Source organism: Cebidichthys violaceus, unplaced genomic scaffold (assembly GCF_023349555.1).
Source record: "Cebidichthys violaceus isolate CVI_PGR_0920_01 unplaced genomic scaffold, fCebVio1.0.p SCAF_58, whole genome shotgun sequence".
Taxonomy (NCBI): Eukaryota; Metazoa; Chordata; class Actinopteri; order Perciformes; family Stichaeidae; genus Cebidichthys; species Cebidichthys violaceus.
The window spans coordinates 819,868-846,556 of NW_027176794.1; the positions used below are offsets into that span (position 1 = coordinate 819,868).

Below are 26,689 nucleotides of genomic sequence, written 5' to 3' on the forward strand. Positions count from 1 at the left end.
TTATTTACTGCCTGAGAAGAACATTTATGGGAGTATTACCTGTTAAACTCCAGCACATTTAGTATCTCATAGCTCATCTCTTTCCCTCTCTGAAACAAAGAACAAAATGTAAGCTCCTAACTTTGCTTAAAGCAGCAATTCCTGCAGTAAAACACACAGATACACACTTACAGCTTCAAGTATGACTGAATGCGGGGTTCTTGCAGTGAAGACAAAACCGAGCCCTTTGGCCCCTTTGACCAGCGCTCCCTCATCTGGAGAAGAGGCCTGGTAGATGATCTGGTTGTCCTCTCGCTCTGGGACCACCGTGTGGCACACTGCCATCATTGTCAGGAACTCACAGATCTGAGGTGACGTAGGCTGAACACATACATACAAACAGAGTGGATGTCATTTTTGGGCTGAATAGGTTTGCTTCGGATAAAGAAAAGTGAGAAACGCTTCAGAGACACCTACATGGGTCTCGATGTTTTGGACAAGAGTTGGATCGTCAAACTCTGTAGAGTTGTTGCTGCTGGACGGCAGATTGCTGTGAAGACAAGAAATACAGATTTATGGCAGGAGTTCATCTAATATTGTGTAGAAAAAAATGGCATTCATATAAAATAAGTGAGTTGTTGTCAACTTTTTGTCTACTATTCTGATCAAAGCATACACGGTACATTCATTTCTTAAAATGTGCACAGCCTAAAATGGAGAAAAGCATATCAGAGAGGGGAAAGACGGATGAGACGGTCACTGACCTGAAGTCATCCATTGAACGATCACACTCGAGATCAGGGAAGTGGCTGCAGTGATCAATGAGGAACCAGTCAGTTGATGAGTTGGTTAGTTCATTTGTTCAGTCAGTTGGAATAATAACAGAACAGTATTACAAGGAAGTCTACGACATGAATTACTTTCATACTTAGCGATTAAAAGGTTACTACTAAAGTGTGTTTAGTTCGTTATATTTTAGAAGGTGGCTCCTTTGACAGGCAGAGCTAAGAGGAAAGAATTAATCTACAAAAAAAAAAGAAGAAGAGAGATGACTGACCCATATGTAATTCCCGCAATAGTACACTTCTTGAAGGTCATGATGTTACAGGTTAGGGTTCCGGTCTTGTCTGAAAAGAGATACTTCACCTGGAGAAGAGGAAATAGGTAATGTAAAGCAAGTGTATTGATTGAGTGTGTATATCATGGTAACCCTGGGCCTACTTCCCATCCTGAAGCCACTGATTAAGAGGAGGGGGAGGAACTGACCTGACCCAGCTCCTCATTAAGATTGGACGTTCGAGCCATGGCCGGCGTGTCTGTCTCTGCGTAGTACATCTCCATGTCCTGAAGGGGAAAAAAACACAGCAAAAGGGATCAGAAATAGTAAAAAGTTAATTGGACAACATGCGTTACAACACACACACGGGCCGTACCCAGTTGATGAAGAGGGCCTGTGTGAACTTGACCACCTCCAGAGTGACCAGCAGGCTGATGGGGATCAGGTTGTTGTACAGGATGATGAACGTCAGCAGGTTATATGCAAAGTTAGTGGAGATGTCACCTACACAAACGCACAATCATCACTTATTCATGGACCCTTAGAATGTGTGTTAATGCCGACTCATTACCGTTAGGAGACTTAAGTTACTGGTTGTGAAATGCAGTGTGTGTGTGTGTGTGTGTGTGTGTGTATGTGTGTGTGTGTGTGTATTCTCACCAGCCCTGGACAGGTACCAGCAGGAATCTTCAGTGTGTTTGTCGTTCCAGATGGCGGCGCCCACAGAGCTGATCAGGGCCATGACCAGCAGGATGCCAAACAAGACCAAGATCTGCATGTTGGTCACCCGCTCCACATTAGAGCGCTTCAGCGGTGCCTTGGTGGAGTTCTGGCAGGTGAATGGGTCGATGAATACAACACAGAGACACTCACATCAAGACCATGCTGGACGATGGCACAGTTTCATTGAGTTGCAATAGTGTCACTGGGAAGAAGTCCACTTGCAGCAGCTAAAGCTCTAAATTATTCCTGCTAAGAGGGAAGATAACTATTAAAAATATCAAATACATTTTGTTTTGAAGCCAGGATTTTTCAAGCATGATACACAATCTATTGTATTCAGACAAGATGCTGTTTACCTGCATCAGTTTGGAGTCATGGCCAGTGTAGACAACAATTCCCACAACCCACTGCGTGTTTCTGAGCTGGGCGCCGCGCAGCAACACCTGGTCTGGACCCAGAGGAGCTGGACTGAGAGGAGCAAGGAACAAACAAAACATGAGAGATTAATAACAATTTCGGTTCAACCTGCATTTTAGTTTGATGCATTCAGAAGGAAATTGCTGTCAACAGGATGGGTGTTTTCTTTTGTCGAGTCACTTCGCAAGCTTTACTTTTTTGCTTCAAATTTATAATTTATAAAACCCTTGGTAAATTTGAATTCACAAATAATGCAAATGTTTTTACTATGACTTGTCTTTTAAATGTGATGTCTTTTGTCCCGGATGGAAATCTTTAAATGGATATCTATTTATCCTGTTGTCTTATTTTATACAAACAGGGACGTGCGGTCAGGATGACAGGGGAGGATCATGAAAAGTAAAAAACAAATAATGATAAAATAAAATACATATTAATATTTCTCCACTGATCTGTGCTATAAATGTAATTTCTGTATGATTCCAATCATTTCAAGCATTTTTGTAATCAAAATCGCTGAATATGTTACCACTGTAATAGTTTAGACTCTTTTATTACACATCCTTTCTTTACATAGAATAGGTAATGTATTTCACGTCTGTGTAGAACATATTTAGTCTTGCTGATCTGACATTAAGCCGCAGTGAAAAAGCACAGAGGCGAGGCCAACAGTACCTATGCCTCAAAGAAGGGGGCGCGCGAGAGCCCACGGGTCGGGTTTACGCTTGCTCTTCTTCTACGCTTCTCTTCTTCTACGCTTATCTTCTTCGTCTTCTTCGTATGTTTCGCTTTCACCGCAAAATGGAGGAGTCTATACTCAAGCTTAAACTTTTCTCAAAACTGGACTTTCAATCGAAACGTGAAGTGATAAATAATGGGAGACCAAAGCCGGAGCTGAAAGGTTTGGTTCAAACGACGGGACCGAAGATAACTCGCTCTTTCCAATTGGACTGGTACAGCCGAAAAGACTGGCTGTGTGGCTGTGCTACAAGAAACCGCCTTTACTGCTTTCCCTGTCTTTTGTTCTCAAAATGTGACACTGTCTGGACTAATTCAGGATTTGGTGACTTGAAAAATCTACCAAGGAGCCTCAGCAAACATGAAAGATCAACTGCTCACATTCAAAGCCAAATTGCTTTAAAAACTTTTGGGACTTCGAGCATAGATTTGGCTTTGGACGAACAGCGGAGACTAAATATTAGCGTCCACAATGCTAAGGTAAAGGAAAACCAAGAGATTATAAAAGACCTCATTAATGCAACCTGCTTCCTAGCCAAACAGCAACTGACTTTTTGTGGTAACGACGATAGTTCAAGCTCTTCTAATCGTGGCAACTATGTAGAACTGTTGCATGCTTTTGCTGAGAACGATGAAAGATTGGCGAGACATTTGGAGACAGCCACTGAGTTTTCTGGCTTATCAAGCAGAATACAGAACGATTTAATTGAAGCAGTCGGTGAGGTGATTAGAGATGATATCAAAAAGGAGATTAAGGCAGCCCCATTTGTTGCTGTAGAAGTAGACGAGACAACGGATGTCACAAACAAAGCCCAGATCTCTGCCATTTTGCGTTATGTGGCTAAAGGTGAAGTGAGGGAGGCCTTCTTGGGATTTGATGATATGAGTGAAGACAGACGAGCCCCTGCTATAGCCGAGTATGTCTTGGGAGTGTTGGAGAAATACACGTGTGTCGAAAAGCTGGTGGCGCAGACTTATGACGGAGCAGCTGTGACGTCATCAGAGCTTAATGGGGTGCAGGCCAGGATTAAAGAGAAGGTGCCTGAGGCCATGTTTACTCACTGTTACGCACACAAATTGAACCTGGTGCTCTCGCAGTCAGCAAAATGCATGCCTGAGTGTAGAGCTTTTTTTAAAACAGTTGAGGGACTAGCGTCATTTTTCAGTAAGTGCACGAAGCGCACCGACTTATTTGATGATGTTGTGAGGCGACGTTTACCAAGAGGAGCATGGAGCTCAAATTCAAGACTGCTGCAGATAATAAGCATGTACCAATCTGATCTGCGTGCTGTATTCCATATTATGAGAGAAAATCCAGATAGTTGGGATAATGACACCCTGATGATGGCCGCTGGGTTTGAGCAGTGGCTGTCAAAAGCATCGACATGCTTTTTCATTATGGCGTATGCGGACATCTTCAGTGAAACCGATGCACTCTTTACAGTGCTGCAAAACAAAGTCATGGACATTGAACTCTGTTGTGCACGAATCTGGGACACAATTGGATTTGTGGAACACCAGAGACAGGAGTTCAACAGTTTCTATGAGCGATTTGAGCAGAAATGCGCCACACTCGGAACGACAGATGATGTCCAAAGTCCAGAGTCGGACAGAGATGAGAGGAAACAAATGTTTGAGAACATTCTGGACAATGTCAGTGTTCAACTGAAAGCTAGGTTTGATCGTTTTGGTGAGCTAGCTTTCCTTGGTTTGGTCGATTGTACAAAATTTGATGAAATGGCAAAACATTTTGATGACGCCAAACTGGAGAGCCTGTCAGAATATGCCAGGTTCTTTGACTTCGATAGACTAAAGGCTGATCTCATCGGACTGTATAGCTCACAGACAGTGCGGGATGAATGTAAATCCCCTGGACAGCTTCTCAGCTTTTTGGCCCAGAAGGATCTGATGCAGGCTGTTCCTGAGGCGACAAAGTTACTCCAGCTGGTGCTCACTATACCGGCTGCAACTCTGTCCGTGGAAAGGTCATTCTCTGCTTTGAAAAGACTCAAAACATACAGTCGGAATCGGACTGACCAAGGACGACTTTCATCCCTGGCAATAATCTCCATTGAGACGAAGAGACTCTCAAAACTAAAAGAAAACAAGGAGGACTTTTACAACAAAGTCACGAAGATTTTTGTCCAGAAGGATGAATATGTACCGTTCCTATGTGTGTGTAAATAATGCTGGCATGAAATATGAAAATCAACCAGTACTCAATGTGCAAGCTGCCAATTGAGTTTCTTGGGTTCATATATTTATAAATCGGACTCTGAAAGAGTCAGTGCCTCACCAGCCACGAACCTCACCGCACGTCACTGTATACAAAAGATACAATTTGAATACTAATTTACAAAAATGAACATTTAACACTGACAATACACTTGTTTTTTTCCATCAATAACTGTGTGTGTGTGTTTGTGTCTCACTTCTGGTTCTCCAGCCGCAGAGTGCCAGTGAAGTCATACAGGTGTCTGTTGGGTTCTTCGCACTCCAAACGACCAGACAGAGCAATCAAATCCTCCAGAGTCTGAAAAGCAGCTGTGAGCGAAAGACCCTGGAGAAAATTAAATATGTCAAGTCAGGATTATCACAAAGTGCATAACTGAAAAGCAAAGTTCATGAGATAAAACAGCTCTAATAGACACTAATAAAAAAAACACTAATAGAAAACAGGAGAACTTCATCAAGTCCCGAAAGCCAATGGCAACATTTTTCAACATCTTTTATTAATTTGCATTCTGATTATTTTACAAAACACATACTTTCTACTAAAACCTAAATTGGGGGAGAAATTCCTAACTGACCAAGAGCAGAATCTATTCACTGAGAAATCTCCCAAACCGATGAGCTGCTGTGTCTCACCTGTCTGATCTTCAGGTTGGTTTCTCCATCCAGGTTGGAGGTCTCAGTGTAACACATGGCCTGCGGCTCGCTGTAGAGAAGAGGCGTCAACAAAAATTGTAGTGCTTGAAATTAAAATCCATCAATCGACAGGAAATCAGTCAATGACCGTTTTGAATTTCAAATAATCAATTATGTAATTGCTTATTACTGTTAAAGATCTGCTTCTCAAATATGAATATTTGCTTCCTTTATATGATTTCATAAAATGTTTCCAATATAAACACTTTGGGTTTATGACAGTTGATCAATTTTAAAACAGTTCTTTAAGTTCACGCAATATCAGATTGGAATTAACGATTAATCATGAAATGCATCATAAATTGCCGAAAAAAGTAGTGTAAATTAGTTTAATGCACAAAGAATTAGAACAAAGCTATTAACAGATAAATATACACAAAGGCATATGTGTGCTCACACACAAACACGCACACTCATACACACTGAGGTCTGACCTGGAGGACACAATGACCATGTCAGCTGGAAGGTGCTGGCCATTGGTCACCTTCACTATGTCGCCTACTGCCACCTGGTGGCCGGGACGCAGCAGTGCAACAGCGGGAGAGAGAAAAAAGGTGGGGAGAAAGAGAAAGAGGGGTGTTACAGCAGAAGAGGGTGAGGGGTAATGGGAGGGCATAAAGGAGGGAGACAAACAGAGGAAACAAGAGGCCGGTTAACAAGTGACCAATCGAGAGGCGGCAAATAGAAAGAGAGGGAAGACTTGAGATGAAGAGACAGTGAGCACAGCAGTGCAGAGCTTTAACTTTTGGGATTAGGCTGCAACAGAGGCAGACCAGACTAAGTAAGACTCAAAGACTGCAAGAATGTAGAGACAAATAAAAGGAGAAGAGAGAAACAAGCCATCCAATATTAGCCTGACAAAACTGCAGTTTTTGTAAAAAAAAATCAATTTTCAAAAACTGGGAAATATTCCTGCAGCACTTATAACCGAGTTCTTCCCTCAATAAAAGGGAGCGTTCTGGGAAACTACTTGTAACCACCTTTGTTTAATGTAGACATTATTGAATCAGCGGGGCAGCTGGAACAAATTCCTTCACATTTTCTGACCTTGAATAACAAGGAGGGCTGCATTCCTTCTCTACACCACAAAACAACGACTCAAGTTTGATTTGATATGACCCGCTGGAGCACGGCTGTACACAGCTGGACTCAGCTAATGAGTACATTCAAGAAGAAGAACACATTTCCAGTCAATAGTTAATACAGTTAACATGTGTTGTACAGTGAAAAACCAAGAGTTCATTTTGCTCAGGTAACTAACTTGGCAGAGAAAAAGAAAAAAGCTTTATGTGAAAATGACATGAGACTAACTGGTCCTGATGAAGTGCAGAAAACCTAGTTATTAAACTAACAAGACCTGCTTATGTGGAATATTGTGTATTTACTGTCAGGGATTCACAGCACAGACAGATCCTCAACAAACAGACTGAGTGACTACAGAGTAGCCATGAGAAGTGGAACACAAGAAATCCTGCAGGGAAACCAAAAGAGGAGAACATATACAGGTGAGACTGAGACAGAAATGTAGCTCTGAGACTACACCATTTAATAATAAAATATGCAAAGAAATTTCAAATCTTAATCCCTGATTTGACAAAACTAGACCATCGTTTTCATCATTTCATGCCTACGTTATTTGAATGCTTTTGCTTTAACTGATTTAGTTCCATTTCCTATTTTTTTTTTTTTTTCTATTTTGAAAATAAATGTACCTTTAAAGCTGGCACGTCTTCACGCTTCGTACAGTATTATTTTATGTCATTCATGCCAATGAAGTATGTTCAAACTGAACTGAAGAGGCAGAGAGAGGAAGGCTAAAGCGCAGGAGTGATGAGTGAGAGCAACAAAGATGGAAGACTGCGATGATCCCGGTACCTGTTTCCATATGATCGTCTGCCAGGCTCCGCTCCGCAGCACTGAGAGACAAGGACAACACGGCCATCAGTCAACCTATAGAGCGACACTCATACAGTATTCATGGGGACTAAACTTTTTGTCTGGGGCCTGCACTATAGTGAGTGACAGACAGACAACAGCCATTCACTCAGCCATGAAAGGAAAACAAAACCCACACAAATAGACGCAGGCGGCACACTCGTGGAAAAGCGCACAGACAGTCGATGCATATTAACGAGCACAGACACACGCAGACGATACCTGTTGTCTTCTTCTTGTTCACGGTGTTGTCTGCTTTGTGTCTTTTCTGTCAAGACGGATAAAGAAGTGTTAGCTTTTAGGACAGGAATATAATTTTCTTCTCTCCTGTAATTTAAAAAAAGTAGCAACTTCTACCAAGAGGTACTCACATAGTCCTCTATGATCTCTTTGATACCGGCCACCGTGAGGATGAAGATGAGTGGGACCAGTGTGGTGTAGCGACCGGTCGGTGATACATCAGGGATTTGCTGGTCAGAGAGTCAAGAGAGGCAGATATCAGAAGTCATTGCTCGTAGTGAGTAGCTCAAAGCCCCCATAATGCAGTGTACAGTGGGATACAGTGAGTGTACTGTATAGTGTGTCTTTGATGGGTGGGCAGAGCCATGTGAGCATGACGACAGAGCGGGAGAAGTGATCGTCTTCTATGATCTAATTTATTCTTTCAGTTTAGAAACGGTCTCATGTTGTGAGACAACATGTAATGTTTAATTTATCAAATGAGTACATGTGTAATATCTAATCAATATGTATTGATATAGTCATTCTCTCACACAAGCTAGTGATATGACCCATTTGAGAAGTAATCGTTATACTTATTTATCTTTTATTCTGCTCCTTCTGGCTTTCTGTGGAAATGTACCAAATCTTCACTCTGCCATCTAGAAAACAACTCTCAATCATCCATAACTCAGTATGTCAAAAATAGCTGGGCCTGTGGGAAACCCTGGGATGTTTTAGCACAAACTCCTCAGGATTTGTCTTCTAAAGCCTGTGTGGGCCTCAGAACCAAACAGCACACACAAAGCCAACAGCGCAGGTCACAGTTGCTACCGTGTCGTGCGTGGAGTTTACCTGCATGAGTGCGATGAACAGGAAGAAGGCGTTGGCGGCCCGCCTGATCTGCTCATACAAGAACCGGGGCAGGAAGGTGAGAATCCCATACTTGGTCGTACTGCAGAAGAAGACAAGGACGAAGGAGATTTAACACATTTACATTCAGGCAGATGGAGGCAGAGAGCCAGATATCGCATTAGCAAAAAAAGGAATTCATGCATAAATTGTCTGCTAATGATTTTTTTTACCTTAAAAGGTTGAATAACTGACTCTATTTGTGTTTTAGTGTTGCAGCACTTGAAAATCTATTTAAAAAACCCTAAATTGTGCTCAGAGAGGGCAAACAGAGCCATTAGCGGGTGCACACACATCACACCTTTAAATAGAGCAATACTTTAAATCCAGCAATCTAAATAAAGACCCAGCACTCCATAAAATAGGTGCAAGAAACCATGGCGACCTCAACTTGTCTGTCAGTCAACTGCATTGATCAACTGTATCGATTAGCCTGGTTATAGCCAGGAGCTTCCGTAAGAGCTTTTAGAGAAGTTAAAAATAAAAAAGTCAACCTTCAAGTCAAGGCCTTAGTTTTTTTCCCCTGTGTGGCCTGAGTGAAAAGTTGGAGCTTCTGCGATGGTCCTTGTTTAATGGATAGAGTGTGTGTTTGTGTGTGTGTGTGTGTGTGTGTGTGTGTGTGTGTGTGTGTGTGTGTGTGTGTGTGTGTGTGTGTGTGTATCAAGTGCATGCACCCCTCCATCACAGTTCACAGTCTCCTAGGAGATGAACCCGTGACCGCTTTTTCCATCTGCCTCACTCACACAGACGCAAAACTACAAAGAGCAGGAACGTTACACACAAAGCACAGACGCAACAGCTGTTAGTCTGTCGCAAGCGCGCACGCGCGCGCGCACGCGCACACACACACACACACACACACACACACACACACACACACACACACACACACACACACACACACACACACACACTCAGTGTCCTGACCCTGATGCTCTGAAACCACAGTTAGTGATACTACACCTATGATCCAGCAGATAAAGCTGCCTTAATCTAATCATAGACAAGTTACATCGAACTCCACACACACACACACACACACACACACACACACACACACACACACACACACACACACACACCTATTAAACTAGGCAAAAAAAAAAGGCAGATTCATAGTTTTTCATGCTGGTGGTGTTAACAGCTGTTAGCTGCAGGGGTGGTGGTCTTCTGCAGCTGTGTGGCTTTGTCATGCTTTTTATTTATAAAAAAAGAAAAGGTCAGTGTTCTTCATATGTTATAGGGCAACACTTGGCTGAGCTCAAAGAGAAGTCATCCCTCTAAGCACAGGCAGGTTTAAAATACAAGTGTTTGTAAAATATTTGTCAGTTCTAATGTGTGATTCAGTTAAACATGGTCTACTTTACATTAGCATTTATGTATTTTCCTTAGAATAATAGAGCAGGTTACTTTGATGAGCAGCAGTAATGCTTAGTTTGTATAAACACAATTGCATACAATGAAATATGGATGTAGAAGACCTCGGGAACAGAGAGAAGGTGAGTTGAGTGTCCAGATAAAAGGCTTCAATCTAAGAAAAATCAATAAGGCCTATTGAACCTTTCAAACATAAACTAAAGAGTTACAGGAACACAGAGACATCAGAGTGCTCTTTATTCTCCAATCAGCATGCAGCAATGGGCAGGACACCGCATGTGATCCAATCAGATGAGCCAGGGAGCACTTGTGTTAATCTTATTCGTGGAGCTGAAAAAGGCTCTTTCAAAAGTGAAATTAAATCTCCTGACAGTAATGGCAGACCACTGAATGTCAGCCGACTAACGACAGCTTCAACTCACAGAACATGAGCCCAATGCTACGCATGGCGCCAGGTGCAGTTAGTACATACAAATAGAATTAATAACAAGGTAATGACATGGTACAAATGACATTGTTGTCTGTCTAAATCAAACTCTAATACAGTTTGCCTGACTGCGAATTTGTATTTACGACCACAGCTGTACCCATAAAATACGCAGAGGACAGCTGGGATGATGCTTATAAAAGAGAGCCCACCTTTGACATATCACTACATACAAGCATCAATACATCATACGATCATAGATCTGTAGTCCACTTCAAAGCACAGAAAGTCATGACTAAAAGAAATGACACCTCCAGGGTCTGAGAAATCAGACAAAACTAAGGCGCTTTTCGAAATGTATGTAAACACTTTCATTGGCATCCTTAAATATTCATTACTCCTGAGGAAATATCGATTAAGTAACATAATGGTAAGTTGTTAAGCAAAGCACTTTCCAATGGGATTCAGGTGCCTCAGCTGCAGAGTTGCAACTTAATAGGTGAGTTATTAAAAGTATTAAGAGTCTTATCAATAGAGTTTCACCTGCAAAATTGTAGTAATTGTAAAACTAAACGTTTTGGTTGCTGTGATTTTAGGCCAAGCTAAAAGAAAGATGATTGTTTAGGGGAGAGATTTAAAAAAAAAAAGAAGCAAATCCTACTTGGTCCAAAGTCTATTTGTCGCACATGGCATGCTGGGAAAAAAAACATACAAACAGGCCGTAACAGGTTGTCCTTCAACCTGAAAGAATGGGTTTAAAGCCCCTCTAAAGTAAACATCTACAATGAGTGCCCTTTAGCAAGACACAGAACCCCACAGCTGACCATGTCCTCTGACCCCAGTCAGGCAAACAACTTGTAATAAAGTAGTCAAGATGAGCTAATCACTGTCTGAATAAACACAGAGTATCAGGTGAGTAACCAGAGGTTTCATAAGTCTGGTGATATCTATACTTTGCCGTGGTTTATTAAGCTCCGATTCAAACTTTTGGGAAACAAATAAAATCAGTTATGATCCAGCCTACTCTCTATACTAAATATGTCAGCCACTAGTTGTCAGAGTACACTCAAGCTACACAACATGCATCACAGCGAAACGTGCAAGTCGGCAGAAGCCCAGTGACACCTACCTGACGTGGTTGTCGCAGAACTTGGTGATCTGTGGCCGGTTGAGCAGCACCGTCCGCGCGGTGGCGTCTACGGGATCCGCCTGGGAAGTGGTCCCGGACATCTCATCATCTGCCTTGCGGTAACCGCCGGACGAGCAAGCAGGTCCTGCACCGTTGGATTGATGAGAGAGAGGCGAGGCTGAGTGAGTGCGAGGCAGTGAGACAGAGAGAGAGAGCGAGAGAGCGAGAGAGAGAGAGAGAGCGAGAGACAGAGACATAGACGGGAGACGTGGTTTACGGTTCAAAAGCGAAGGCGACCTATTAGTACTAGAGGCTACTGTATGCTGATGTATGCTGAAGCACGGCGTGGTCGATTGAATGACGTTTCCCGTTATAACCCCCCCCCCCCTGTCTTTCAGTATTATTATGCAGGTATCGTCAATGCACACGCGCTCGTTTCGCGACGCCCACGGGACCCCCCGCGTATAATGGATGTGCTGAGGGATGCACAATGGCGAACAAACACACGCAGAGTTTGTCTGTTTTATCAGCATGTCAACTTGTCCACATGCAACACACACAGGACACCCGGTGCACATCGTGGTTGTCATTAAGCAAAAAGGCACAAATTGCCCCCCCTCAAAAAAAAAAAAAGTGACAGAAGAGGATGCAACACGCTTCTTCTTCTGCAGACTCCCTGCCTCCCCGCCCGCCTGGCTTTGTCATCTCCGACCATTTTTAACGCGTCGTGATCTCCGCTCATTCGCCCCCACGCATTGAGCTCCCGGAGCGGGACGTATTCATCCTCGAGTGCGCCTAATGACGGGACAATATGTATAGCCTATATAGTTCTGCGGGGGGGGGGGCATTGTGGGGGCAGCGAGAGCAATGCAAACAGGTCAGGACGCCACAGTTTACTCAGCTGGTACAACAACGGCGAACCTGGGCGAGGACAGACGCAGCGGCGGCAGCGGCGAGCCCGTGCCTCCTCTCTCCTTGGTCGGCCTCGCTGAGGAAGAAGCTCCCGGCCCCGGTGAAAGATACTGGCCCGCCAAGCTCGGAAACCGTGTCATCTGGCCTTCCTGTCGCCTCGGGAAGTCCGTACCGGGCGCGATTCGAGCGATCTCCTCCCTTTTTAATTTGATGCTGAGCGGCTCACCACTGCCAGCGCAGACAACAAGGGAGAAGCCATATGGAGCTCCTTCGGCGCTGCGGAGGTGCAAAGCCGGCCGCTCCGCTTTTAAAGGGCCAGAAGCCCGATATCGCCTCGAGGTCTTGTGGTCAGACAGACGGGTCAGATGACATCCCTGAGGCAGGAACCATCCATCAGGAGATCACTTCACTGGGATGCCTGTGCAACACCAGTGTTCACCCACCGCAGGTGTCTGCTCTTCACATCATTCTCATTAGTTTGCATCGAGGCAGATACTTTATGTTTCATACTGCATGATCTCCAGTTATCTGGAGTGCATTTATCTGTAAAGCCAGGTAAGTGATTTACAAAATCCTCTCAGTATTCCGATAATACTATTTTAAGTGTGCCTGTAGTGCTCAATTGTTAATAAGATGAGCTGTATTTTGGGGTTATAGTAATTCCCTGGTTCGTTTGTATCATTTCTTGGGATCTGTGCATAGTGTGTGTTTGTCTGTGAGTGAGGCTGTAAGTGAAAACAACAACAGGCTAATTGCATAAATAAATTAGAAACAAATAAAGACTGGCAGGGTTTAGCAGATTGAATTTCCACCGTCCTGAAACTCTTATTTCTGCCGCACCACAATCCTACAGCAGACGGGTCAGTCTCCCTGCTCATCGATAACCAAAATATCATTATGTTCCACTCAAGCTTTTGTTCTAAAGAAGGCGAGGAATTGTAAAACGACCCAGACAGAAGCCAGTTGGGATGCGCTGTTATCACTGCTGACACATCAGACTTCCACTTTTCCATTAAAAGACACATTCACTCGTTTGTGTTTCCAGGAAACGGCAACTTGAGTGCAACTTTACAGGTATTTAAACGTTTCTTTGGTTTTTGCATTTAATAGAGGTACACTTTCAGGTTTTTATTGTAGTTGGCATTCTGCCATTTCAAAAGAAACCTGCTTGAGATTTTAAGAGTTTACGCCCCGTTTATAAACTCCAATCTCAGTATCGTGCCGTCCCAAACCAGACTGCAAAGTGTCTGAACAGGGCCGAGAGCAAAGGTCAAAGTCTGTCCAAGCAAAATGATAATAAGCAGCCTATCCCTCATCTCTCATATATCATATATCTCTGACGAGGCCATTACCTCTGGACCTAACGGAGCCATAACTCACAATCACAGACCTCCACACTGCAAACAGCACTGGGGTCAATCAAGATAGCGAGGGATTGTAAAGAAATGATTCAGGATGACACGAGGTTAAGGGTAGTGAAGGGTGCTGCACACTGTTACCTGTCATGTCATGTTTTCCACTCTCTGTCTGTCTACTGTACCCCTCACCTCCCTTTACCTCCACCTTTTAACCCCTCTAGACTCCATCTTTCCGAGCAGATCGATGACGGCTTTCTCAGCAGCCCACTTCAGCGCAGATTCAACTCATTATTGATGCACCACTGATGAGTCAGCAGTAAAACCCCAGCAGAGCACAGCCAGGTCCATTTCACATGAAGCGGGGGGGAGGCTATAGCCGGACAGGTACGATAGGTCTGATAACCTGCGGCCGTAACAGGTAAGTCCGACTGATCCGGCCTCAACAAACTCCCTGATCTCACGCTTTGCTGGCAAAACACTTCCAGCTACCCATTTGGTTAGTGTCCTCTTTCTTAAAAACAATCCACACTTCCGTCCATTAGAGCTTTTACTGTCTCTGTAACACAAATATCTGTGTCATTAGAAGTCTATTAAACCAAACACACTTTTCACAATGGGCCGATTAAAATCACCTGTTCCAGAACGCAGAACATGAGCAATGCAGACATTTAAATCCATCGCGCATGTCGTTCGAAGACAATGTCCCTAATCCACGCTTCATAAATCTTAATATGCAAAGTAATAACTTTGTGTTTTGGGCTTAGTCCAAGCTGCCCGGCTCGAGGCCAAAGTTTCACTGTTAAAAAAAAAAAAAAAAAAAAAAAGAAGCAGGCTCGGCTACTGAATTATGGATTGGAGACAGCTGCATAATTCATCCACATTTTCCACTATGGAAGAGCATATTTCACCAGCCGCTGCGCCTTGGTGCCGCGTCCCAGTCTCCACTCAGTGGCTGTCAATTAGCGCGGCGGCCAGAATTGTGTTTTAAATGGCACAAATATAGCTTTTGTAGATGCATGCATGTTTAATTCAATCATGTCTCATAGAGATAAACTAAACATCTTCCAAACACCCAGAGCTGAAATGAGCCAGAGAGATAATAGCTAATCATAATAGCAGTTATGCTAGAATAGCTACAATTATCCCCAGCTGTCGAAGCACTCCAACCCCCACAAGCCACACTGAGGACAGACACTCTGTCAAAACATTTCAAATGCAATTGCACTTGAGCAGCTGAACGTGCACAGCGAATCAGAGTATGCAGCATATGACGTGCATATTTGATCCCAGCACGTTTTCTTTTTTCAATGTCTTTGGAGTCAATGCCCCGAACTGATCTCTATTTAAAACAGACATCTGCATACGAGTGCAGAGTCGGAACAAGATATCGTCATCGGAGCCGTTCTGGTTTCCGTTTGTAGTCCGAGGAGTATTGACCGATCACGTGTGAGCAGGCTTTTGTTGCACACAGCGTCTGTGGAGCGCAAAAGAAGAGGTGGAACGCATTGGCCCAAATCATAGAGGCCAAAATGCAAACCCAGAACCCATCAGCTACCGTCTGACCATGATTTTGAACCGTTCACTGATTGTCAAGTGGTTACTTGTGAAACAATCCGGTCGTATACGTTCTCTTTCAACTACGCCATTCTCGGGTCTAAAATTGCTGTAACCAGTGACCTCTTGGCCCGGTTGCCCGGGTATCCGTTATGCACTGCCTACACGAGAACCCCAGAAATATTGTTCGTTGCCCCCAGAGGCTAAATCGTCATCAGGCCGTTAGCCGGTGGGTTCTGGTCTCAGCTTTTAATCCTCTAACAGCCATATGCCCTGTCAAAGTGTTCTTGAGCTAAACACTGATCCATAACCGCCTCACTCATTTCAATAACTTCAATTAAATTAGCAAACATTGAATATCTTCCCCCACATGGTTTCTGTCCAGCCCAGAACCCTGCTGTGTGGTCAGAAAAGCATTACCAACAGAGTGTCGTCTGCCTTGGTGAACCGTACGTCCCATGGCTGTCCTGGTGTCCTAGGCGACCCGTGGGCCCTATTTGGCTGGTCCCGGTGGGCCTAGCCCCAAAGCATCCCCAGTGGGTCCATTTTCCACCGTAACAAGAGTAGAAGGTAGGGCAAGAAAGCCTCTTATACGAGCACGATAATCCCCTCTGTGACTGCTCTGCAACTTCACCTGCCGCTAATCCATAACCTGATAATCCTACAGGTGAGACTGCAGCACGCACACAAATACACTAAAGTATGCATATGCACACACATTGACACTCACACAGAGATGAACATACATCTTTAACGCCAGAAATCATGCAAGGCCCCAACATGCAGCTACTCCACTTCTCCCTCTCTAAGTCCAGCTCAGTCACGTATGTGTCATACACACATGCAGCAGTGTTCATGTACATACTCTATTCAGGCATGCCATGTCCACACATGCATGTGCTGTGTTCCACAGCATGCACACGTGTTTGTATTAAAAGTTTGGCTTCAGGACCCCGGTGCATATCGATCCGTCTACATCAGCGTGGTCTGACATGACCCCGCTATCTACAAGCACATGCAGTGAAGGGGTTACTTCCTGTCCAGCGTTCATCACTCCAGGCCCAGAGGAGCTACAGACTATACAGAGTCCACAGCAGCAATATGGTGTCTTAACCTTTACAGACAAGAACCAGAGACACTCTAGCAGGTAACCAGACTTTGTAGCTCTTGAGGGCCGGGGGTTGGGGGACACCTGGCTCCTGACCTTTGCTTTGACGCATTGGCCACATGCACCGTGGGACTCCGGAACACAAACGGGGGGGGTGGGGGGGCGTCATCCAGTCTAATTCGAGCAAACTCACTTTTGTCAAACCTGTCTGTGAGGCGGGACCGCATGGTAGCGCCGGCGCCCTCGCCCGGGTCCTGCAGTTCAGAAGCCTCCTGCCTAATGGTGGTCAACACTAACTGCTCTGTGAGCACCGTGACAGGCCGCGGCAGGAGAAAACAACACACACACAAGACAACAAGTCAATATACACACATACTGCACGCAACACACCTGTGTGTCAATGAGCTGAGCTGTAAATGTGTCTGTACGTGCCCGTTGCTGGAAGCATTAATAGTGAGATGAGAGTCATGCCTGCGTATGAAAGATGTTCGGCTGAAGGGTTGCACACAGAAATGGACTTGATCAAAACCTTGTAGCTTGTGCAGGAGCGCCCCCCTGTGTCCAACTTATGGAAATACATCATTGCTGCAGTTTGTTTGGCCTCTCTATCTCCCAAATGGCATCTTCTGTAGCTTGGCAGCCATGCCAACCAGCCATTATCTTTCCAAAACAGATGTATTGTTGACAGTTGGATGAGCTGCTTGGCTCACATAAACTAGCCACATCAACACAGGGGCAAGATGTGCCCTTACATTTAAATACAAATAAAGTGGACAATCTGATTCATGATTAAAAGGTACTATTAGAAATGCAAATGTTGGACAGAATTTTTAACACCCACTATTAAATACAAAGAAATAAAAGAATTGCTCTGTCTGTAAATGTGTTGGACAGACTGGTAGCTGCAGACGTCATCACCCGGGAAATGGCTGCTCGCTAATCAGAGCAAAGAATCAAGAGGTCAGGCTCCAAGAGATTAGAGTAAAGGCAGCTCGTGAATCCAGGGGGAACACATGTACGCACCGACTGCCACTCGTACTGGAATACTCCTCCACAATGTTCCTGTGCTTTAAATGTGGCAAACAGTGAACGCTCTTTCACAACTTTTAGACCACAGAAACCCCCCTCCAAAATAATGCTCCACTAGAGTTACTAATAATCCCACATTAACTGATCTGATACAAACAACAAGAGAACTAGTGAAAGCTCTACATGGCTGGGTCAAAATAGCATAATCGACATGTAATTAAAACAACTTACAGCGGTGTGACTCATTTATTTAAACAAAAAATACAAATATGATGGCTAAGTTATGTACTTTTTTTGTTGTCACGATACTCTCAAAAACGCATGCTTTTACCTGTTGAAACTGGTGCTGACCACTTTTAACCTTTACCTGTCTTCTGGTAAAAAGCTTGCTGCCGCAGTCAGTGTCAAAAATCAAGGGGTGTGTTCTTTTAATGACAAATAAATATCTGGAAAATTGAAGCTAGTGTGGTCCAGTTGGCGCTCATTTATTCTCACAATTTGCCCTGCTTTCTATTTCTGGAAGCTGCGTGAGGCATGCAGCCACACACATAGTGTATATATACACACACACACACACACACACACACACACACACACACACACACACACACACACACACACACAAATACAACAGCAAATCAGCCCTTCAACGTGTCAGTCACTATTAAAAGCCACTGGATGAGCCAAACACATGCTCCTCTCTTCCAGGAATATCCAATCCGATGCCCGTTTGCCATGTGTGAAATTATATGATAATTTTTGTATAAACATCCCCACCCTCTCTTCAACTCTTACTGTACGGAGATTATGAGGCATTTTCTTGAGAGTGAGATTAATATAGCCCTCACGTTACCGTTTTCTTATGGAGGATGATCTATTCTCTGTACAACATCCTGAACAATATCTTTTAAACACATGAGTGTGTAAAATGCTGAAAGATGTAAATACAGACTATGGATGGCCTTCAGATCAGGTGAGAGTCATTTCCGGACGGGCCCAGAATAAGGACCGCTTGTTACACGGTCACGTGGATCCTAATTCGGCGAGGTAATAGGCTGTTCTTGGACTGATCTATATGAGCTTGGGTTTATATATGGAATGATTAAGGCAAGTCAAAACATACCAAACTATCCCATGTGATGCGTTGCATGAGTTCTAGATACGAGAGGCTGTGGCAACAGAATTATATAATACCACAATCATTCCGTGGGAAATACAGTAGATTATATGAACTAAGGTCACTCAACAGACTCAGGATGTTGTTATATTTTCGTGATGTGAAGTCACAGCACGGATCCTCCACATATCGATGTAAAAATACGTATTTAAAAATGGGCAGACAGTGATGACTGATGCTGCAGTCAGTTTGCCCTTGCATCCCCAACCGGTGCCAAAAAAAAATGTAGCGATACTGAAAGATAAACACCGATAGGCTTACAGCAAGTCACCCCACATGCATGCCGCAGTCCCCGGACAACCCGCTATGATGCCAAGCACATATCAAATACGCACGAATATATACAGGCCGCTACATCCTACATGATTACATGTTATCAACACTGAGATAATAACCCGATTTCAGTGACAGATCACGAATTAAGCGGCAGGCGGGACCTCGATCGAGCAAAAATAAGGTGTTTGTTTGGTTCGCTTACCTCCCTCACTGTGTATCTTCTTGGGTCTCCGGTTGAAATACATCTTGCTGGTGGTGATCGAGTGTTGGTGAGGCTGGGACGAGGAGGCTGGAGCGGTGGCATGCTCACGGCTCACCGACACACCAGGAGGATGCTGCTCCGGTCCCAGGCCGCTTCTTCTGCTCAGGAATCATGATTTTTCGGCTGTACCGCGGAGGTAATGTTATGAAGACGTTCAGCTCCAGCCAGTTTCCAGTCAGACGGATTAAAGAACGCGCTACTTCCGTTCACTGCTTTCAAAATAAACTACGTTAGAGTAAAGTCTCCAAGGAAATATTCAGTGCAATGAATTAATGTGATGTTTAACGTTACAATTAACAATACAATTTCCCCGGGCGCCTGTCATGGGCAGCCCACTGCTCCCTAATACAGGGATGGGTCAAATGCAGAGACAAATTTCCCCCATAACGGGATAAATATAGTATAATAAAAATTATATATATAATATATATATATATATATATATAATATATATATATATATATATATATAATATATATATATATATATATATATATATATTATCAATATGATTGATTGAGCCACATTAAGATAGCTAGGTTAAAGTTACAGGCTACTTAATGAAAACAAATCTAGCAGAATGTGGTGATAAGTTTATGTCTTTGAACATTTAATATTTTAACAAAACGTTCACTAGCCCAGAAAAGATGAGCAGGTAAGAGGAAACTGGCAGGCAACGTTAAAGGTGTCACCTGTAGACTGAAGACACACACAAGCAGCCTTTGTGTCACAATGTGTTTGAATGCTGTTAATAACCGCCAAACAAACAATACTGCTGTTTCTCTCCGTATTGATAAGTTGAATATAATGCTAATTTAAGCCCTGTATTGAACAAGTGAGTTCAACTGTATAATTCAAATGCTTAAAAGAAATATGTGAGCCTTTATTTTGAAGGACAACTGTCAAACTTCCTGTATACATGGCTCCTTGGCATCGTTTTATCACAGGTGCCCCGTTTGAGCCTCGGGGGCGCGCATCGTATGATGAGATGCGTGCGCGCACAGACCTTTGGGCGCAAAGTAAACTATAACGTTTACCGCTAGCTAAAATTGGCTAGTAAACCACCATTGTTGAGTTAAGGGTGCGTTTTGTTCGGAAATTTTACTTTTTTAAATGTAATGGGTTCTGTCTTTTTTCACCCCTTGACGTTAACGTAACATATACCGTTAACTACTACCGTTAACCCTTGCAGTAAACTGAAACGTGTTAGGAATGAGAGGGCGTCAAATTAATTATTAGCTAGCGTTATGTTAATACACACTATCAATAATATTCACGTATTTAGCTTAACACTCACCCCAACGGCGACAGTTTAACGGCGATATAAAGCCACCAAAACGTGCACAAAAACGGTTTAAACCACGCAAAATCCGCTTGCCCATTATACAAACGTAAAGAACATATAATCGTCGCAATAAGGCTGAACACCAACAGCTCGTGGGTGCCTAGGGCAACAGTTGACGTCTGTCACTCAAAACCACAGCGCTCACTATCGCGCTCTTACACACACACAAACCGTGCATTTCCAGGCATAGCAAAGCTGCATTTTATTCCATTTTTAAGGAGCAGAGAAGAAAACCCATGTCTTCAATTTATTACATAGTAACATATTTATCTTAATTGTTTACTCTCATCACATTGTAACATAATACATATTTCAAAAGTTGATTTTCCATCTTATTAAATAGGAACAGAATAAATATTCACTTCTGAGCTCAGTTGCCACACAGCCCTCTCCAAGTGTTCCAAGGTGGACATAAGTTGAAAAGCCTTCTGAGAACCAGGTTGACCAAGACACTGGACCTTTCCTTCAGCACCCCCACTAACGCACATGCACACACAATTAAACCATACAAACTCAACCCCACTCTCACACACTACGCTGCGTCATTCCTGCAGTTTTATTTGTGACACGTTAACTGCAGAGATGCAGCAGCTCCTGTGGACTGTTGATGGTGTTCAAAGTGACCCTGGTGGTTAAGTTCAATAGTTCACCTGTGCTACACTAGAAACGCCAACATAGCATGTAATGTAAAGAAAAACCATAAAGCGCATACAGGAATATCATATTAATAGCAATGCCTCGTTTAAGTGTTACACTGGCACTGGAACTGAAATACACTGCAACCTTTGCACAGTGACAGACAATAATTGAATTAACATGTGTTAACAGAATCTCAAAATTTTAGTTTTGGAGTCACAGCTGCAGCAGATGCTCCAAACATCAATCATATTCCAGCACCCATCTCTCAAAGATGACTTTGGAGTTGAGAAAATCTATTTTTATTCTTCAGCTCTATGCTCCAGATGTACCGGGCTTAATACTCAATGAAACTTTGGGACACGAGTCCCAGGGTGTCTGTCAGGTATGGATCCGCAATAGCAACAGGAACCAAGAGGAAACTTTGAGTTCAGGGTAAACAAGACTGTTTTTAAGTGGAGATGATAATCAGGCATTACAATGTAAACAACAATGAACAGCAAAACAACCAATACTGTTATTTCTCTCCGTATTGCACAACTCATACTAAATTACATCTCTGAATTCCTGATTATCACATGCCTTCTACATGTCATTAGAAGTGTGCTGCTGATATGGATCATGTTTATGATTTAAAAGTGGCTGATTTTAGTGGGTGACTTTTATGGATGAATTCTGTATTGCAATTATACGGCAATGTAATGTGTGGAAAGAGCTTAAACAAATACTACTGGACATACAGAATAAAACTTATTTCAAAATTAAATACATATATCATACAGATCTCGATAAATCATACATTTCTTCACCAACTGCAGAGGATCCACTTTAAAATGGTGAATTAAAAAAAAAATAAAAATAATTCCTGCTTTCATTCTAAACCCATGGCATGTGAGGAGCTGCTTGTGTCGAAACCATAAAAATACAAGCAGTGGTGAGTTATTTACAGCTTATACTGAATAAAGCAAGTCTAGAGTGATTTGTGGGGACCAGTTGTGACAAGGAGACGTCACATGTGTCAGACAATAAAGAGTTAAAGTGAGACTAGTCAGCAGCGACTTCAGGAGCTTCCTTAAGCATTAATGCCATCCATTGACATGGGCCTCTTAAGCTTTGTGACGGAGACCAGAGAGAACGGGTCATAGGAAGAAGAAAATAAAACAATAATAACTTGCTGAAAACAAAAGTCTAAAAAAATAAAGTTCTGTAAATTCTCTGCATTTATAGTTTTCTTTTTCTCCGCACTTTTGGTTCAACCTTCTTCAACTTCAACACAATGGATATTTTCCAAAAAAAAAAATTAAACCATGAAAGCGCTATGTACATGCAAAGCCAACTTGGGTCTGCTCAGTTCAGCCAGCCAGGAACTTTGATGTTTGAGAGCAAACAGGTCAGTCATGATGCACTGCGAGTATGGGCTGCCTGCAGATGGGGCAGGTGTTGTTTTCAGAGAGCCAGCGGTCAATGCAGTGGATGTGAAATTCATGGGAGCAGGGCAGGCGGCGCAGCTTGTTGCCCTGGGCGTACTCGTTGATGCAAACGCTGCATGCACGACCTATCTCCCCCTCCAGGCTGGCTTGACCATAGGTACGCGTGGATAGATTGTCAATCTGCTCTTTGGTCAGGCCCCGAGGGTGTTCGTCATCCTCCTCGTCGTTGAGCAAGAAGAAGTGTGCCAGCCGGAGAATGGGTAGAGTACCGTTTTCTACCAGGTTGTTGGTGTCTCTGCTGGTGGCTCGTCCCTCTGCGGTGCTCACTACCCCTCCTCCGAGCCTGGGCGGCCCACCCTGGTCCTCCTCACTTCCCGCCAGCCCCACCCTCTCCTGATCTACCCTCCCCGTACCAACTTGGCCCGCTTCGGTCTCATTTGTATGTAGACGACTGGCTGGGCTGGTGCTACTGTTTGTAACACTAGCATCCGTGTGGCTAGGCGCAACAGTCTCAGAGTCAGCCTCTGTCTCCATTAGGGAGCTCAGCTCCCCAAATCCGGTCATGATCTGGCGCAAAATGGACCGCAGGGCGGTTGAGTTGGGCTCCCCCAGGCCCGTCTCACTGATGCGTCTCAGTGGAATCCGGATAGTGCTCACATAAGTGCGGATCCCTGCTCGCTCGGAGCGGGAGATGGTGCGTCTAAATCCACCACTGTCACTTTCAAAGGTGACCGTATTCTCAGCGACCCGGGCACGAGAGCGCGTTCTGCTGGCGATGCTGTCCCGATCGCGGTTTTCACCAGGTCGGATCCTTCTCACCTGCAGGTCCAACATGATGGTTGGATGCCGCCGCACCGCTGAACTTCCTGCTCCTACTACATGAGATTCACTATCGCGTTCTCCCGTCTCTACAGCCGGCTCTGTTAGAGCTGCAGGTTCTGCGACCGCCTCCACGGAAACAGAGCTCGTGCCACTGCCTGGCTCAACAGTGGGGACGCTAGAGCCACCGGCACCACTACTTGATGGTGGTGTGGTACTGGCAACGGGTATTCTGTGCAAGGGGGAACGGCTGCGCCTTGACAAGCGGGATGAAACCCCACCACCTGCAGCAGCCCTGCGTGCACGACCACGTGATCGAGTCCTCCTGCCACGCGATTCAGGTCCCACTGCTGGGGCCTGAGACCCAGACTGCAGTGACACACGGGGACAGTCTAAAGAAGCAGACACGTCATCACTGCCCTGCTCTAATTCTGCATTCAGGGCTTGGTGTTGCGAAGGTGTCGTTTGATTAAGAGGAGGGTTGGGAACAGTAGGAGGAGGCGCTAAAGAGTGCAAAGTGGCACTTCTCCTCTGAGCAGCGGGTGGGGAGGCTACGGGTGCAGGAAGTGCAGGGGGGCTCATAGAAAGAGTGGTAGTGCTGCTGCGTGTACGCCGTGTCTGCATCCTCCTACTGAGGGCTGGGCGAGGGGTGGGGTACGGGACTGGCCGTGGCGTGGTTGAAGGGCGAGGGTTGGAGAATGAGGAAGCGGTGCGTATAGAGGGTGAAGTTATATTTGCGGCAGCCACCGGCGGCTCTGCGGTGTCCACAGTGTCGCTATGCTCCCCCGGTTCTGGCTGATCATGGTTAATGTTGATCTCCAGGCTAAAGCGGAACTCTCCGCTGTTAGGGTTGGTCCGGCTGACAGCGCGCCATGTTTGGTTGCCACTTTGCCCACTGCGAGTAGCATTACCAGTGCGTCTAAAAGTGTTCAGCCACTCCAGTAATGAGTCACCATTAGATGGTTCGGCTCCAGGCTCTGCGCTCCCTGTAAAAAACAAATATGGGTAAGCCTGTAAACTAACATGTCTTCCTCCCAAAATCTAATTTCTTGTACTTGTGTTGCAACCTTCTTTGAACCTTGCCAAAGCTTATATCACACTAAATAAAAGATTAATCAATACTTGTCCTAAAAAATGTGAAAACGTTTCAAAAGCACTCGGCTTCATTAGTAAGAGCATTATAATTACTAGTGGAAGCCATAATTGGAAAGATCAGATAAAGACTTCTCCCTACCTGCTCCTCGTCTCCCTCCAGCCACTCTCTCCTCTCCCTCGCCACTACCGCCCTGCTGTTCTCCAGAATCAGCAGCTTGCGAGCGCTGCTCAGTGCGGGGCTGAGAAGACATGCGCTCTTTTGCCCCATCAAGACGCTGCCGGAGCTCCTCAGCAGTCACCTCCCCTGTGAAACATGTGAAACATGCAGACCATTAAGTGTCGTCAGTAGCAGTGGGTCAAGAAGAACCATCCCTGCTCCCATTGTGTGGGCGGATTATTGGGATTGCTATTAACTTCATATGTTTGGAATACATGTGAAGTAAGGCTGCAGATGTGTCCCTCCTCACCAGGGGTGCCGAGCAGGTTGCTGTCTCTCATGAGGCGGTACTCCTCTTCACTCAGTTCATTAATGAAGTGATAGTACGCCTCCTCCCGACGAAGACGCTCTGCCTGCCTCCGCCGTTCGTCTCCCCCACCAGGAGGGTCCATCACCTTGAAAAGTGCTGGCAGACAGATGAGTGAGGGTGTCAGTCAGGGGGTGGAATGTCATCTGAAGCTTACCCACTGTAGCTTTAACTTTTAGCATTAATAAAATAAGGCTGAAGTCACATGTTGAGCCTCTGCATGCTTCATTATGTGATTGCAATGTGTTGCTCAACCTAATGGCTATTCGATTATAATTTGTAAAGAAAAAGAACAAACGCTTTTTTCTTAGGTCTATATCTCCTACTGGGTTGTTTTATATACTAGCGCAAAAATGAATTGCAAGTTAGAGTTGTTCGGGTACCAATGACTAATCTCTAGTCAAGGACGACACTTAAAACAACGCCATCCATTTTCTATCGAAAGACTCCACCAGCAAGAGGAGGCTACAGTAATCTTGCTAACGTTTAACCCGGAGACTAGCACCGTAGAATAATCTAATTTAGTTTGTGGATTAATGCTCGATTTAGTCACTGTAAGGCACCGCCATTAAAAGGTTCCAAATAAACGTCGTTGTCTTGTGTGAGCTAATGTTAGCCAAGTTACAACAGTAGCCACGGAAGGCCATGTTGAAGGCAGGGAATAAAGCAACAAAACTGGCGTTGTCATCCTGGTTAGCCAACCAATGAGCGGCCTAGCGTGATTGACGGACACGCCAACCATCCAATCACAGCTCTACAAAGGCGTGGCTAACGATAAACTAAACGGAGGTCTCCTCCATGTAAACGCAGGGCAAAGAAGGAAAGACAAAGAATCCTGTCAGCTTTACCACATAATTACATATTCGAGATATTAACGCCTGGAAATGATTAACTGCGTTTTCAGCCCAAACACAATAGTCAGTTTTAAGGACCTTTCGAGGAGGCGAAGTGTCATTTTGAATACGCAATGCTTTAGTTGCTAACCAAGCACTAGCAAATTAGCACATCTAACGTAAGCGAATAGCAGTCCGTCGACACTAGTGTTAGCTGTGAGGCTGAATAACTCCTCAGAAATAAACGTGACAAACGGTTTTATGAAGCAGTTCATGTAAACAGAGCGTCTACGTAACTCTAGCATAGTTTTATAAGAGATGACAATTAGATTAAAAGGAATTTACTACCTGACAAAGCAGCGGTAATATGGACGGTTTGCTTTGCACTCCCTTCTCTTCTCAAGATGGGACCAGTGGTGCTACATTACAGGGTCCGTCAGAAACAAGTTCCCTGGCTACATGAGTTCCTAGGTAACACAGCATCTGCGAA

The 26,689-nt window shown here is 44.3% G+C and overlaps 2 protein-coding genes across 8 annotated transcripts in view; both read right to left on the reverse strand.

Annotated features, from left to right (window-relative positions):
* atp8a2 (ATPase phospholipid transporting 8A2) overlaps window positions 1-19,711 on the reverse strand; it is a 46,375-nt gene extending 26,664 nt beyond the window's left edge. For 2 of the 7 annotated variants that reach the window (XM_068732272.1, XM_068732273.1), the window contains exons 1-18: window positions 19,458-19,711; window positions 11,842-12,019; window positions 8,852-8,951; window positions 8,149-8,247; window positions 8,000-8,045; window positions 7,718-7,758; window positions 6,277-6,350; window positions 5,783-5,852; window positions 5,347-5,474; window positions 2,116-2,227; window positions 1,697-1,865; window positions 1,413-1,540; window positions 1,246-1,323; window positions 1,037-1,125; window positions 744-788; window positions 457-529; window positions 172-360; window positions 40-89 (exon numbers count right to left, since the gene is read on the reverse strand). In XM_068732272.1, the coding sequence (XP_068588373.1) occupies window positions 40-89; window positions 172-360; window positions 457-529; window positions 744-788; window positions 1,037-1,125; window positions 1,246-1,323; window positions 1,413-1,540; window positions 1,697-1,865; window positions 2,116-2,227; window positions 5,347-5,474; window positions 5,783-5,852; window positions 6,277-6,350; window positions 7,718-7,758; window positions 8,000-8,045; window positions 8,149-8,247; window positions 8,852-8,951; window positions 11,842-12,019; window positions 19,458-19,500 (1,712 nt within the window). In that variant the 5' untranslated portion in view covers window positions 19,501-19,711. Of the gene's footprint in view, window positions 1-39; window positions 90-171; window positions 361-456; window positions 530-743; window positions 789-1,036; window positions 1,126-1,245; window positions 1,324-1,412; window positions 1,541-1,696; window positions 1,866-2,115; window positions 2,228-5,346; window positions 5,475-5,782; window positions 5,853-6,276; window positions 6,351-7,717; window positions 7,759-7,999; window positions 8,046-8,148; window positions 8,248-8,851; window positions 8,952-11,841; window positions 12,020-12,762; window positions 12,970-16,966; window positions 16,988-19,457 lie in introns of those variants that run through there. The other 5 variants (XM_068732268.1, XM_068732267.1, XM_068732269.1 and 2 more) reach the window with 5 other exon arrangements.
* A 1,328-nt stretch (window positions 19,712-21,039) lies between these two features.
* Window positions 21,040-26,609, reverse strand: rnf6 (ring finger protein (C3H2C3 type) 6). The gene is made up of 4 exons (XM_068732275.1): window positions 26,548-26,609; window positions 25,310-25,465; window positions 24,982-25,146; window positions 21,040-24,733 (listed from the first exon to the last, which is right to left on the reverse strand). Exons 2-4 carry the CDS (start codon window positions 25,449-25,451, stop codon window positions 22,890-22,892), a joined length of 2,151 nt encoding a protein of 716 aa, XP_068588376.1. The 5' UTR covers window positions 25,452-25,465; window positions 26,548-26,609; the 3' UTR covers window positions 21,040-22,889.
* Window positions 26,610-26,689: the final 80 nt, after the last annotated feature.